At 43.1% G+C, this 14,846-nt stretch overlaps 1 protein-coding gene across 1 annotated transcript in view; it reads left to right on the top strand.

The window, feature by feature from the left end:
- agps (alkylglycerone phosphate synthase) overlaps window positions 1–9,151 on the top strand; it is a 158,917-nt gene extending 149,766 nt beyond the window's left edge. Inside the window, exon 20 of the mRNA XM_072579139.1 lies at window positions 7,018–9,151. Within this exon, the coding sequence (XP_072435240.1) occupies window positions 7,018–7,139 (122 nt within the window). The 3' untranslated portion in view covers window positions 7,140–9,151. The remainder of the gene's footprint in view (window positions 1–7,017) is intronic.
- Window positions 9,152–14,846: the final 5,695 nt, after the last annotated feature.

Below are 14,846 nucleotides of genomic sequence, written 5' to 3'. Positions count from 1 at the left end.
ATTGTTGAAAGAAGGAAAGGTTGAAATTACAAAAATATCATCAAATCTCTTTCCATGTTAAATGTTTGACTTTGGCATTTTTATATGGACACGGTCATTTTGTGTACAACTAATGTGGCATACTGCAAAGAAGTGAATGCTTAATCTATCTTTGTGCAGTGTCAGTGTCACTACCAAATCAGTCTGCTCTTCACATAAATGTATTAAATGCACACTTAAATTAACAAGTGGATTTTGGGTTGCTCATGTCTCATCTGAGTGACAGCAGCTCTGTTAATGCAGAATTTAACTTAGAGTACTACTTTTGTTCTTTTATACAGTTTCAACTCTCATTACTTAGATCATAGAAGCAAACTCGATGTTGATTCATTTTTATCATGCTAATTTTTAGTGCCAATTGATGAGTAATTGATCAGCAATTATTTAGATCTTAAGATTGCTACACTTAATGTTGGTGGTTGTTTGAGGTCAATTATTTCAGTCCACTCCCCTCCGGTTAGTGTGCTCAGACCAACGATCTTCAGCTGCTTCATCAATGACCACCTCTCCATTATGAGACGAGAAATGGGGATGTTAACTGATGAATGTATAACATTCAACTTCATTTGCTGCTTCTCAGATAATGAAATAGTCTGTGTCCATATCAATATTCTATCAAAGCAACTCTTGAGGTTTTATGCACACTGATCAACATGCCAGTGTGCTGACTTCTGGTTTCAGAAATCAATGCTGCACATACCTTGGATGTCTATTCATCCAAAAACAAAATTAAAGTCTATATGCTGTAAGATGTGAACAGCACGAAAACTTGGACAGGTAATTGGTAATTAACACTCATGCAATATAAGTGCCATGCAATGACCCATTTCCAACAAGTGTCAATCAACCCATTATCTTTTGCAATGGTAATGCCATTGAACAGGCTCAAAGGACCAATTAGGTAGGTAAAAACAATGACTGCAGATGCTGGAAACCAGATTCTGGATTAGTGGTGCTGGAAGAGCACAGCAGTTCAGGCAGCATCCAAGGAGCAGCGAAATCGATGTTTCGGGCAAAAGCCCTTCATCAGGAATAAAGGCAGAGAGCCTGAAGCGTGGAGAGATAAGCTAGAGGGGGGTGGGGGTGGGGGTGGGGGTGGGGAGAAAGTAGCATAGAGTACAATGGGTGAGTGGGGGAGGGAATGAAGGTGATAGGTCAGGGAGGAGAGGGTGGAGTGGATAGGTAGGACAAGTCCAGACAAGTCATGGGGATAGTGCTGAGCTGGAAGTTTGGAGCTAGGGTGAGGTGGGGGAAGGGGAAATGAGGAAGCTGTTGAAGTCCACATTGATGCCCTGGGGTTGAAGTGTTCCGAGGCGGAAGATGAGGCGTTCTTCCTCCAGGCATCTGGTGGTGAAGGAGGTCCAGGACCTCCATGTCCTCGGCAGAGTGGGAGGGGGAGTTGAAATGTTGGGCCACGGGGCAGTGTGGGTGTCCCGGAGATGTTCCCTGAAGCGCTTTGCTAGGAGGCGCCCAGTCTCCCCACTGTAGAAGAGACCACATCGGGAGCAACGGATACAATAAATGATATTAGTGGATGTGCAGGTAAAACTTTGGATGTGGAAGGCTCCTTTATGGCCTTGGATAGAGGTGAGGGAGGAGGTGTGGGCGCAGGTTTTACAGTTCCTGCGGTGGCAGGGGGAGGGTGGGTTGTAGGCGGGCGTGGACCTGACCAGGTAGTCATGGAGGGAACAGTCTTTGCGGAAGGCGGAAAAGGGGTGGGGAGGGAAATATATCCCTGGTGGTAGGGTCTGTTTGGAGGTGGTGGAAATGTTGGTGGATGATTTTGGTGTATGCGAAGGTTGGTAGGGTGGAAGTTGAGCACCAGGGGCGTTTTGTCCTTGTTACGGTCTGCCCTGAAGCTCTTCAACCATGTCGTGAAACAAACTCGGTACCACAGCCACATTTGCTTCCTCAGTGCCTGCCTCCGTAACTAACTCATCCCACACGGACTCCAGACCACCTTTAAACCAGCAGAGTTCGGACCCGAACAGGACAAACAGTACAGACTACAGATTCAAAAACACCAGCAACAGTTCTCCTTCAAGATCCTCCGCTCCACGCTTGCAGTAATGCGCCGGCACCTAACCTCTCTCCAGTCAGCTCTGCCTCAGCTGAGGGCCACACACACTCAGAATTGCAAAGGACCCACTCTACTACATCCTCAGGAGAATTCATACTCTCAACAAACAGTATTTCAATTCCATCTCAAACATCAAAAACTCTTAAGTACAACAAACTTTTATCCACCCACCTCCATAACCAGTGCTCCTCAAACATTCCAGAAGATTCCCCTGGCATCGGAAACTACTCAAACTCCATTAGCCATGCGGCTGATGCAGCTACCACCCCCACGCTGATTGATGATGTCACTTCCGCCCCCATCACGGCCAGTCCCACAGTCACTTCTGCCCCTCACAATTCCTCATGCATCATACGTGACATCACTTCTGCCCCTCACATCATCGCTGATGCCACATGCTCAGTGACTTCCGCCACCCCTACTGCCGTAGTCACCACCACTTCCGCCCCCACCAGTGCCACTTACCTGCATTCTGCTGACACGTTCCCCCCCACCAGACCCCACTGTCACTATCCCATCCCTCAGAACCCAGAGGGGAACACTACCCCTGCTCATGACTCCACCCCATTTCCCCCACCATCACACCCACTCAAGTTACAGGTTCCGCCCCCACTCCCAGCTCCACACCCACACCAGATCCCAGCTCCCAGCCCTGCCGAGTTTTCTCCAGACCTCCCCCTCACTGAGGACGAACTATCAGTCCTCAGCAAAGGACTCGCCTTCATCCCCCTCCACCCACACATCAATGAATTTAATACACGTCGTGACGTCGAACAATTTTTCCGTCGCCTTCGCCTCTGAGCTTACTTTCGCAATCAGGATTCCTGCCCACCTTCTGAGGACCCCTTTGCCCACCTCCAACACACTGCATCCACCTGGACACCCTGCACTGGCCTATTACCTGCCCTCGACCTCTTCATTTCCAACTGCTGCTGGGATATTAATCGCCTCAACCTGTCTACCCCACTCCAACCTCTCACCCTCACAACGCGCAGCCCTCCAATCCCTCTGCTCCAATCCCAACCTCACCATCAAGCCAACACATAAAGGGGGCGCAGTGGTAGTCTGGCGCACTGACCTCTACACCGCTGAAGCCAAACGCCAACTCGGGGACACCTCTTCCTACTGCCCCCTCGACCATGACCCCACCCCCCATCACCAAACCATCATCTCCCAGACCATACAGAACCTCATCACCTCCAGGAGATCTCCCACCCACAGCTTCCAACCTCATAGTCCGAGAACCCCACACTGCCTGGTTCTACCTCCTTCCCAAGATCCACAAGCCCGACCACCCTGGCCGACCCATTGTCTCAGCATGCTTCTGCCCCACTGAACTCATCTCTGCCTACATTGACACTGTCCTATCCCCCCTAGTCCAGGAACTCCCCACATACGTTCGAGACATCACCCACACCCTCCACCTCCTCCAAGACTTGTGTTTCCCCGGCCCCCAACGCCTCATCTTCACCATGGATATCCAATCCCTCTACACCTCCATCCGCCATGACCAGGGCCTCCAAGCCCTCCGTTTTTTTCCTCTCCAGACATCCCCAACAGTACCCTTCCACTGACACACTCATTTGTTTGGCCGACCTGGACCTTACCCTTAATAATTTCTCCTTTGAATCCTTCCACTTCCTCCAGACCAAAGGCGTAGCCATGGGCACACGTATGGGCCCCAGCTATGCCTGTCTCTGTTAGTTATGTAGAACAGTCGATCTTCCGTAATTACACCGGCACCACTCCCCACCTCTTCCTCCGCTACATTGATGACTGCATTGGCGCCACCTCGTGCTCCCGTGAGGAGGTTGAACAATTCATCAACTTAACCAACACATTCCACCCTGACCTTAAATTTACCTGGGCCATCTCTGCCACCTCCCTCCCCTTTCTGGACCTCTCCATCTCCATTAACGACATGACACTGACATTTTTTACAAACCCACCGACTCCCACAGCTACCTGGATTACACCTCTTCCCACCCTACCTCTTGCAAAAATGCCATTCCATATTCCCAATTCCTCCGCCTCTGCCATATCTGCTCCCAGGAGGACCAGTTCCACCACAGAACACACCAGATGGCCTCCTTCTTTAGAGACCGCAATTTCCCTTCCCACGTGGTTAAAGATGCCCTCCAACGCATCTTGTCCACATCCCGCACCTCTGCCCTCACACCTCACCCTCCAACCGTAACAAGGACAGAACGCCCCTGGTGCTCACCTTCCACCCTACCAAACTTCACATAAACCAAATCATCCGCCGACATTTCCGCCACCTCCAAACAGACCCCACCACCTTCCCTCACCACCTTCCCTCCCCACCCCTTTCCGCCTTCCGCAAAGACCGTTCCCTCCGTGACTACCTGGTCAGGTCCACGCCCCCCTACAACCCACCCTCCCATCCTGGCACCTTCCACTGCCACCGCAGGAACTGTAAAACCTGTGCCCACTCCTCCTCCCTCACCTCTATCAAAGGCCCTAAAGGAGCCTTCCACATCCATCAAAGTTGTACCTGCACATCCACCAATATCATTTATTGTATCCGTTGCTCCCGATGTGGTCTCCTCTCCATTGGGGAGACTGGATGCCTCCTAACAGAGCACTTAAGGGAACATCTCTGGGATACCTGCACCAATCAACCACACCACCCCATGGCCCAACATTTCAACTCCCCCTCCCACTCTGCCGAGGACATGGAGGTCCTGGGCCTCCTTCACCGCCGCTCCCTCACCACCAGATGCCTGGAGGAAGAACGTCTCATCTTCCGCCTCGGAACACTTCAACCCCAGGGCATCAATATGGACTTCAACAGTTTCCTCATTTCCCCTTCCCCCACCTCACCCTAGTTCCAAACTTCCAGCTCAGCACTGACCCCATGACTTGTCCGGACTTGGCCTACCTGCCTATCTCCTTTTCCACCTATCCACTCCACCCTCTCCTCCCTGACCTATCACCTTCATACCCTCCCCCACTCACCTATTGTACCCTATGCTACTTTCTCCCCACAACCCCCCCCCCCCCCCAAGCTTATTTCTCCACACTTCAGGCTCTCTGCCTTTATTCCTGATGAAGGGCTTTTGCCCAAAACATCGATTTCGAAGCTCCTTGGATGCTGCCTGAACTGCTGTGCTCTTCCAGCACCACTAATCCAGAATCAAAGGACCGGTTAGTCTACTCTTACTTTCTGTGATTCATGTGTAGATTCTTCACTGTCAGCATCCTAGAGATTACCATTTATCAGCAACTGAACTGGACCAGTTTCTATAAATACTGTTTTACAATAATTTTGCAGCAAGTAACTCCCTCCCTGACTCTTTAGTGGCTGTATGCTGTCTATAAGGTGCACATCAGGAGTGCAATGGAAGGTGTGGGGAGGGGAGGAGCGGGCAGAGATAATAAAATGACTAAGGCCAAATAATGAAAGTTCTAACCTTTTAATAATATTCACTGTATTCTTGAGTTTTAAGTGTTGGTGCGTACATTTTTGTTTCATCATGCTGTGTAGCAAGTAATTAGTTTTTCTAGGAGCTCTTGTCATGTAGTTGGTGTGAGCTTTTATACTTTCAAGTATTCAATCATTTTATTTGCTTTTTGCCAGTGGTCACTTCTGTTAAATTTTGAGGCATCTTAAATGTTAATGTTCAACTTCAGTTGATAGTGTTGGGTTTAATTTTGTTCTTGTGACAATAAAGTTAAAAATTAGTTTCACTACTTATTTGGCTACTTCAATCAAGCAATCCTCTGCTCCAACTTACTTAACGAAGGCCAAAGCATTTTCATCGTTGAAAACCTGTTTATTTTCTTGTCTTTGACTTGAGAGAAAAAGTGAACATACTCTACTCCAACAGAGAAAATTAATTTTAAACAATATTGCAAATAAAACAGCCCGTGGTCTGCAGGTTTTCAGCTCACTAGTCAAATGAATATTCAATTTACTTTGATAAAAATATAAACTGAGGAAATATGACAAGATGGATGTGCAAATTAACATTCTGACAAAGCTAATGATGCACTCAAAGTGCCTTCTGCTTTTGGAGCTCTGAGTAGCTTCATTTTCTATGCAGGGATGTTTGTTTTCTAGCTGTTCAAAAGTCAGTGCAATTCCATATGGGTTTACAATTGTGTTGGAAGTGTGCATTCAAGCATGTGTTAGTTTCTACACCCTAGTGGCAATAATATGTTCCGTCCAGTCAACTGCTGCATGTGTCCTTTTCTGGGCAATTACATTTGTAACTGCAGTAGCTGTTTGGTTGTATATGTGTGTGGACTTGACTGGAATAATGCTTATCTTCCACCTGTACTGTATTGTGTTGAGCTGTTTTTGGACAGGCTTATGTAGTAATATTGTAAGATTTGTTAAGAATGTCATTCATGAATTGTTATGCTACACAAATGAATATAGAGAATTCTGTCAAATTATATTTATCTGATAAAAATGGCAGTGATTCACATTAGCTATTTCAGTATTTTGTGAGACCAAGATGATTCAGCTAAATTACACAATGTGCTTATTTAAAGATGCAGTAAGAAATAAACCACTTCTCATAATTTATAAATTTTGTTGGATCTATTGTCCCTGTTACCAAGGAATGCATTTTACAGGAAAACAATCGAAGCCACTGCTTTAAGTGTTAATAGCTTCATTAAAATCTACAAATCTTTATGTATCTTCTATTGGTTCTCTGTTTTGCATTGAACCTGACCGTGCAGCTCCTTTTTTGGGGAGCATTGAGTTTAATGAGCCTGATAGTCAGTGAAGCTCAATAAATCATATGACACTGTATTTCTCCTCTTCTAAATAAAATCATTTATCATACAGTATTTATTTGCCATGTTCAAAAGATTGATCTCTCAACATAAAGTGTGTACTCAAGCATTTTCTGTCTGTCTTCTAGTGGGTAAGTTACGAAAACGATGGCTGAAGGACAGTATCTCGGATGTTGGTATTGGGATGCTGAAATCTGTTAAGCAATATGTGGATCCCAACAATATCTTTGGAAATCGAAATCTTCTGTAAATCAGATGTGCTCAGCAGCTAAAGTTCGAATTCTTCGAAAGGAAGCGAATCCCACCATCAAAGATGAAATCTCCAAACTATAAAAAAAATTAACAACTTACACATTGTAAACAAAATATTTGCAGTAGAATTTGTCAGCTAATAATTTCTCTAATATGGGACACAGCAAGTGTTTGCAGAAATGCTGTGAAACTTGTATTGCGTGCAATTCCCTGTTACAGTAAAGCTGAGAACGTTTGACAAGTGTATTCAAGCAACAAGCAGGATATGCAGTTGACAGTTTAAAAAATTGCTTGGAAGTCACTTAAATAATTATCTGGTAACTTTTTTTTAAAGGCATGGACGGTCAGCTCTGATTTACAATTGCTGTCTATTTATGTCCTTCAAAAACTTTTGCACCAATCACACAGCCATACCTGCTTGTTACTGGTAACTTTTTTTTTTGCATGTTAATTCAGTACTATAAGAAAATGTTACTCAATGTTAAACTTTGTACAATGTTCTCTCTATTTCCATGACCTTTCTGTAAGCTTCTTCCTAAAGGGAAAAATATCATTGTACAGAATCCACACTGTATTTCACCTCCTTTGTGAATTATGGGTTTTTGATTAAATTCAAATGTTGCAATTGTTAACTGCCAGGAAGGAGGAATATTCTCAATAGTGTCCTGGGGACTAAAGAATGACATTTAAATTTACAAAATAGGGATACATGGATAATGTTATTTACATCATCCATACTAATTAAAGTATTTTTTGAATTCTTTCAATACTGGATACTTTTTCAGTTGTCTTTGTATGAGTGTGTTCTATTCCGAGTTATGCTGAGCATTAAACAGGTTTCTGTAAATTAAAATCTGAAATCGCAGCCACAAGATGCTTTTTTTTTACTTGCATGAGGTACTGGAAATGGTTACATTTAATATATAACATTAACGCTGTGTGTGATTACTCACTTTGCTATTCAAGGCGTCTATATTTTGCTTGAAAGAAAATCAAGATTGTGTGATAATATTTAATTTAGCAGTGTGCAGTTATCCAGATTACGTTTGAAAATATGTTTACAGTTCTTCCAGAAACTGTGTCCATTTTTACTAAGCATCTACTGTTAATCTGAGTTTCTGGCATTTCACTTGTGAAAGAACTAGCATGACTTGGATATTGGTGGACCAATGGCTGTGTAATCAATACTCTTAGCTCCCTCAAGTGGTTATGTATATGGTGTGCCTTTTACCGGTGTTACTGCTTGATGTAAAGTTGAATGTGAAGTTTGCTCTCTTCCCTCTTCACCTGACTCCAGCAGAGGTGCCTATTTTTCAGGCATGGTTTTTTTAGAACAAAATATTTTATGAGCAATTCAAATGTCCAGTTTACACTTCCATAAGTAGTAATTCTGTTTGTAACCTCAAGTTTATTATTAATGTACTTTTACCCAGAGATGAAACAGGAACACATTTAATTGCCAGTCTGACAGAGAGATAATTACATGGACATGAGTACTCTGCCAGTTTGCAAGAATCAGGTGAGAGAGCAAACTGGAGAAAAACTTTGGAAGGGGGAAATTCTTCTTCCTTTAGTTAAAGCCTAGGAACTAACTGTTCACATATTTTATCTACAGTTAAGAGGCAAAAGAGGAAGAGGATGATAAATTACAAATAAAAGGTACATTTGGCCGAAGTCCACTCTAAAAGTTTGGCTAAGTGTTTATTTTATTTGAAGTAAAATTTAGAAAGAAACACATATTTTGTATCTTCCACCAATTTGCCAAGTTCAATTTTTCTGGAGGTAATTTATAAAATCAGTGTGCCAGAAACCCATTGATTTGTAACTCATTTGTAAACATTCTGTAGCTGAACATTATTCTGTCATCCTAGTTTACAAAGTTTTCATATTCTCAACAAACTTGATGAGCACTTTCCTATCCTATAGTCTGTTGGTTCCTCCATTGTATTGGTAAGGTACTTGTGTGATTTAATTTGGATTTTATTTTAAATAAACTTGTAAGGAATTGTTCATCAGATATTTGAAATTCTTTATAAGCCATAGGCACTTTATTTCTAACTACGCATTTGTGGGATGCTAAAGCCAAGTATTTCTTAAGTAAAAAGCAAATCATATGCATGGAAGTAATTTGTCAAGAAATGCTAAAATAATTGTATGAATACCTCTTAAGTTCCTCCTTGCCAATTAATCTTTGGTTTCCAAACACATTACTCATCATAATGTCTTTCTTTCTACTATAGGATCGATTTCTGCACTGAAGTAACTTTGGCCTTTGCTTGAATGCATCTTGACTATTTTTTCCACCTTCACCCGTTCTCTAATGGACAGTGGCACATTCGCTCACATTATGGCTACCTATGTAATTGTGCCATGATACACAATTTTGAGAACAGTGGTGGGTTATTTATTAACTTTGCTATTATTGGGCCCAATACTCCAAATTTAATTTTTACACTGATTGCTTTAATATCTTTGGTTTTCTAAGCAGCTCACTGTCCTCTTTAGGATCTTCCAATAACTTTCTATATTGCTAAAACTACTCTGATATTTTCTTACACTCTGCAAGTTCCTATTCCATGTTCTGATGTGCCACCTGCAATGGAATTTCCTTCTGTAATGAAACTCCCTTTTGGGAGGGAAGTAGAGGTAGGAAACATCTCAACTTTCAAAAGTATGTGGTTGTGGTCTTGAATTCATAACAGTGAAGGCTCTGGCCCAAGTGCTGGAAAGTGATATTAGCTTTCATAAGTCAGTGCAGATGGGATGGGCCCAAGGGCCTCTTCTGTACTGTATGACTCTAAAATGTTGTCTTCAAACTTTTTCACACATCTTTCCCATCCACTTTCAATAAGTTCCTCCACTTCCATCCAGTATCTTCTGAAAATCCTTATGCCTTTTCTAGTATAATCGCAATTCCAGTCTCAAATTAGCAGGAAGGAATCTTGAGTGCATGGCTGTAGACAGGAATCTCTGATGGATCACCAAAGTTCTATAACACTTTGAAGAGCCATTCCACTCAATGTTAGCTCTGTTTCTCACTACAGATGTTGTCAGACTTGGTGAGTTTCTCCAGCATTTTCTGCTTTTTTATTTTAGGATTTCCAGCTTCTGCAGTATTTTATTACAATTTAGCATTGCTTCCTGCTGGCTGTGACTTGCTTGCCAATTACTTGTGCCCTCTAATCTTGCCCCTTTAGCTACTAGATATTTTTGTTTACTCTCTCTACATTTTCCATGAATTTAAACACCTCTGTCAAAGTTTCTCTTCATTTTCGTTAGGCCAAAAAAGGCTGTCAGCTTCAGCCATGTAACTGACATTCCTCATTCTAGAAATGATTCAAGTAAATCCCTCCAAAGCCTTCAGGCCCTTCCTAAACAGTGGTGTTTAGAATTTGACACTAGTTTGGTGTCCTGTTGAAATATAGTAATTAAATAAGATAAGCAGTACATATATAGTCCATTCAGTCTGTCTAGTTCATTCTATTAAATTTGATCTTGACTGATCATCCATTGCAGTGCCACTTCCTGTGCTACCTTTGTCATTATTAGTAGCTAGGATTTTGTTAACTACATGCTCAATGATTAAGTTTTTATGGATCTCTTTGGCTGAGAATTCTAATTATTCGCCACTCAGAATGAAGAAATTGCTCCATCTCCTTTTTAAGTGGCCTGTCCTTATCTGTGAGATTATACCTGGTTGTTCTAAAGTCCTCAGCTGGGGGAACTCCTATCTGCATTCACTTTGTCGTACCTGTATGAATTTTGTACATTTGAATAACATAACCATTCATTTGTTGGAAATCTAGCAAATAGGAGGCCAGTCTGTCCTTACAAAATCCCACCATCCCCGGGACTTGTTTAGTGAACTTCTGTTGCACTCTACGGCAGTGTTATCCAATTGTAGAAAGTTAAGAATCTCACAACATCAGGTTATAGTCCATCAAGTTTATTTGCGAGTGCTTCCAAATAAACCTGCTGGACTATAACCTGGTGTTGAGTGATTTTTAACTTTGTCCATCCCAATCCAACAACGGTATCTCCCCATCAATTTTAGAAAGATGTTTATTATTACAGGAAACATTATTTTCAGAAATAAAACCAATTCAAAGCAATAAATTGAATATTTGAATGAGTAATTCATAAAACATTAAAAAGGACCAAACAGCAGAGCTAACTAATAAAATATTTTTGTCCTACTAGAGAGACAGACTAGGCTCCAAATCCCCTACGCTAGGGAAAGTGAAGGAAACTGGACCCAATCTAAGGAGGTGGGTTTGACAAATAGTGACCTTAGTTTGCTGCTTGTGTGGTAGAATCTGAGCTGAACTCCATGGAGCTTACATGAAAGTAAGTGTTGGAACCAGGTTTCTTTCAGTCTGGCTTTTCATCCCTTCTCAGGTTGCTTTTTGGATGATGGGGTTTTGTGGAGGGTGGAGAGATTGTAATGTGGGGTGTGTGACTGACAGAATCTGGCTCAGTCCCATCTACCCAACCATCTCCTACACACTAGTTATCCACCCATTCAGCATCCTCCTACCTAGTTTCAACTCCACACCCTGTCCCCCAGCTAGTCAGTCATTCACTCAACTAGCTTGCCCCTGTAATTAATTCCCTCTATTTCCAAGCTCCCTCCCAGTCACTCACCACCCATCACACACTCTTCTTTTGCACCCTCATTGACCCTGCCCAGCTGAGTGACTCACCATCTTCCCTTCCCACTGTCACGCATTAACCCACACCACCTATCACATCTCACACAATTCACGCCCATCGCGCTCTCAACTGTCTCCCTGTTGTGTTCCCGCCGTCCTCATCCCGCTCTTGCCCATTCCAGGCCTTGCACTCCGTACTCACTGCTTCTCTGATCACAGATTGTGTTTCTTGCCCACATTTACTGCGGATCAGCTTCAGGAGGGAAATGAGTGAGAGACCTAGCCTCGACTGGAGGAAAAGCTCCTTTCAAAAATCTTCTAGTTGCAACTGTGTTTTGAACAAGATTGCAGGATAACAGAAGATCACTCAATGAGCCAAGTACTGGCCAAGGGCTGACTGTTGGACAGGCAAATCAGAGCAGGACCTATACACTTAATGGGGAGTGTTGCTCAGGAAAAAAAAAAGAGACCTTGGAGTGCAGGTTCGTAGTATCTTGAAAGTGGAGTCCCAAGTCGACAGGATAGTAAAGAAAGCATTTAGTATGCTCGTCTCTATTGGTCAATACATTGAGTATAGGGATTTTCTCCCCACCCCCACCCTCCTCTAGCTTATCTCTCCACGCTTCAGGCTCACTGCCTTTATTCCTGGTGAAGGGCTTTTGCCCAAAACGTTGATTTCGAAGCACCTTGGATGCTGCCTGAACTGCTGTGCTTTTCCAGCACCACTAATCCAGAATCTGGTGTCCAGCATCTGCAGTCATTGTTTTTACCTAGGGATTGGGAGGTCATGTTGTGGTTGTACATGACAGTGGTTAGGCCACTTTTTGAATACTGTGTGCATTTCTGGTCTCCCTGCCATAAGAGTGTTGTGAAACTTGAAATGGTTCACCTAAGATTCACAAGCATGTTGCTGGGGTTGGAAGGTTTGAGCTATAAGGTAGAGGCTGAATAGACGGGCTATTTTTCCTGGAGCGTCAGAGGCTGAGGGATGACGTTATAAGGATTTATAAAATCATGATGGGCATGAATAAGGTAAATAGCCAAGGCCTTTCCCTCAGGGTGGGCAAGTATAAAACTAGAGAGCATAGGTTTAAGGTGAGAGGGAAAAGACTTAAAAGGAACCTAAGGGACAACCTTTTCAGACACTGGGTGGTCCATGTATGGTATGAGCTGAGGATGTGGAGGCTGGTACAATAACAATGTTTAAAAGGTTTCCTGGTAGTTATGTGAATAGGAAGGGTTTAGAAGGATATGGGCCAAATACTGACAAATTGGACTAGATTAATTTGGGAAATCTGGACTGCATAGATAAATTGGACTGAAGGGTCTGTTTCCATGCAGTACAGCGCTATGACTACTCTCGATGAGGTCTCACCAAAACTATACAATTGCAACAACTTATCTCTACTTGGAACTCAAATCCCCTTGTGTTAAGGGCCAGTATTCCATTTACCTTTCTGTTGCTTGCTGCACCTGCATGCTAGCTTTAATGTCTTACTAACAAGGACATCCCGGGGCCCCTTTGGATATCATTTCCTGTTCTCTTTTTTTTAGAAAAGAGCTTTGCTTTTCTTCTTAAGTGCATAACTATATACTGACACTATACTCTGTCTGCCATGTTCTTGCCCATTCACTTAGCCTGTCTGAGACCTCCTTACATTCCCACTGAGTTTTGTAACGTCAGCAAATCTGGAAATACTACAATTTGTCTGCCAAATCATTTGCATAGAATTGCTTTGACCCTTTTATAATAGCCTGCCATTTTGAGAATGACCCTTTATTCTCCTATGCTGTGCATTCTGTCTTGTAACCAATCCTCAAAGCACAGCAGTATACTACACTCAAACTCTTCTCCTAAGTTTGTTTTCTAATGTCCTGTGTGAGATCTTATCAAAAACCTTCTGAAAGTCTACATCACCACAGGCTGAGGTTCTTTTTCAATGCTACAAGTAATATTGCCTCAAAAAGCTCCCATGTCAGACATGATTTCCCTTCCATGTGGACTCTTAGGAATTCTTAGCTTGACAATCAAAATAATGTTACCACATTATTGATCTGCGATTCTAATACTTTCCCTGCTGGCATCAAACTAACAGGTCTGAAGTTCTCCATTGTTCCCTCCCTTTAAAGGTGGGCTAGATTTGTTGCATTCCAGACTGTCGCAACATCTTCAGAAGCCATCCAAATTCTACCAGTGTACCCAGTGTGAGTGTCTCAACCCCAACCCCAACCCCACCCCCACCCCCACCCCGCAGTCACTTCACATGCAATGTGCAGTATACAGACAGACTGGGCATACCAGAAGGATCTCTCAGGTAGTGCCCTTCTCTCCACCAGCCAAGCATCACCTTGATGCTTGTTGGAAAGTTCTGGTGATGAGGCATTCTGCCAGATGGCTTTGACAGTCTGCTCAGGGGACCATGCAACAAGATCCACCCTCCTTTTCCCTCAGGGTCTTGAACACTACATGCTGACCACTTCCTGATGGACTTGTGGTCAAAGATGTTTTCTTTGCAAATTTCTCCTCAAAGGACAGCTGATATGGAAGGAGATCTCAGCTATCTGTAATCATAATAGGTTAGTTATGGTAGGGGATTTTAACTTTCCAAACATCAACTTGGACTGCCATAGTGTTAAAGGTTTAGATGAAGAGGAATTTGTTAAGTGTGTACAAGACAATTTTCTGATTCAGTATGTGGATGTACCTACTAGAGAAGGTGCAAAACTTGACCTACTCTTGGGAAATAAGGCAGGGCAGGTGACTGAGGTATCAGTGGGGGAACACTTTGGGGCCAGTGACCATAATTCTATTCATTTTAAAATAGTGATGGAAAAAGATAGACCAGATCTAAAAGTTGAAGTTCTAAATTAGAAAAAGTCCAATTTTGATGATATTAGGCAAGAACTTCCAAAAGCTGATTGGAGGCAGATGTTTGCAGGTAAAGGAACAGCTGGAAAATGGGAAGCCTTCAGAAATGAGATAACAAGAATCCAGAGAAAGTATATTCCTGTCAGGGTGAAAGGGAAGGCTGGTTAGGTATAGGGAATGCTGG

This window comes from Chiloscyllium punctatum, chromosome 10, assembly GCF_047496795.1.
Source record: "Chiloscyllium punctatum isolate Juve2018m chromosome 10, sChiPun1.3, whole genome shotgun sequence".
Classification (NCBI taxonomy): Eukaryota; Metazoa; Chordata; class Chondrichthyes; order Orectolobiformes; family Hemiscylliidae; genus Chiloscyllium; species Chiloscyllium punctatum.
This window is presented reverse-complemented; position numbering and strand designations above follow the sequence as displayed.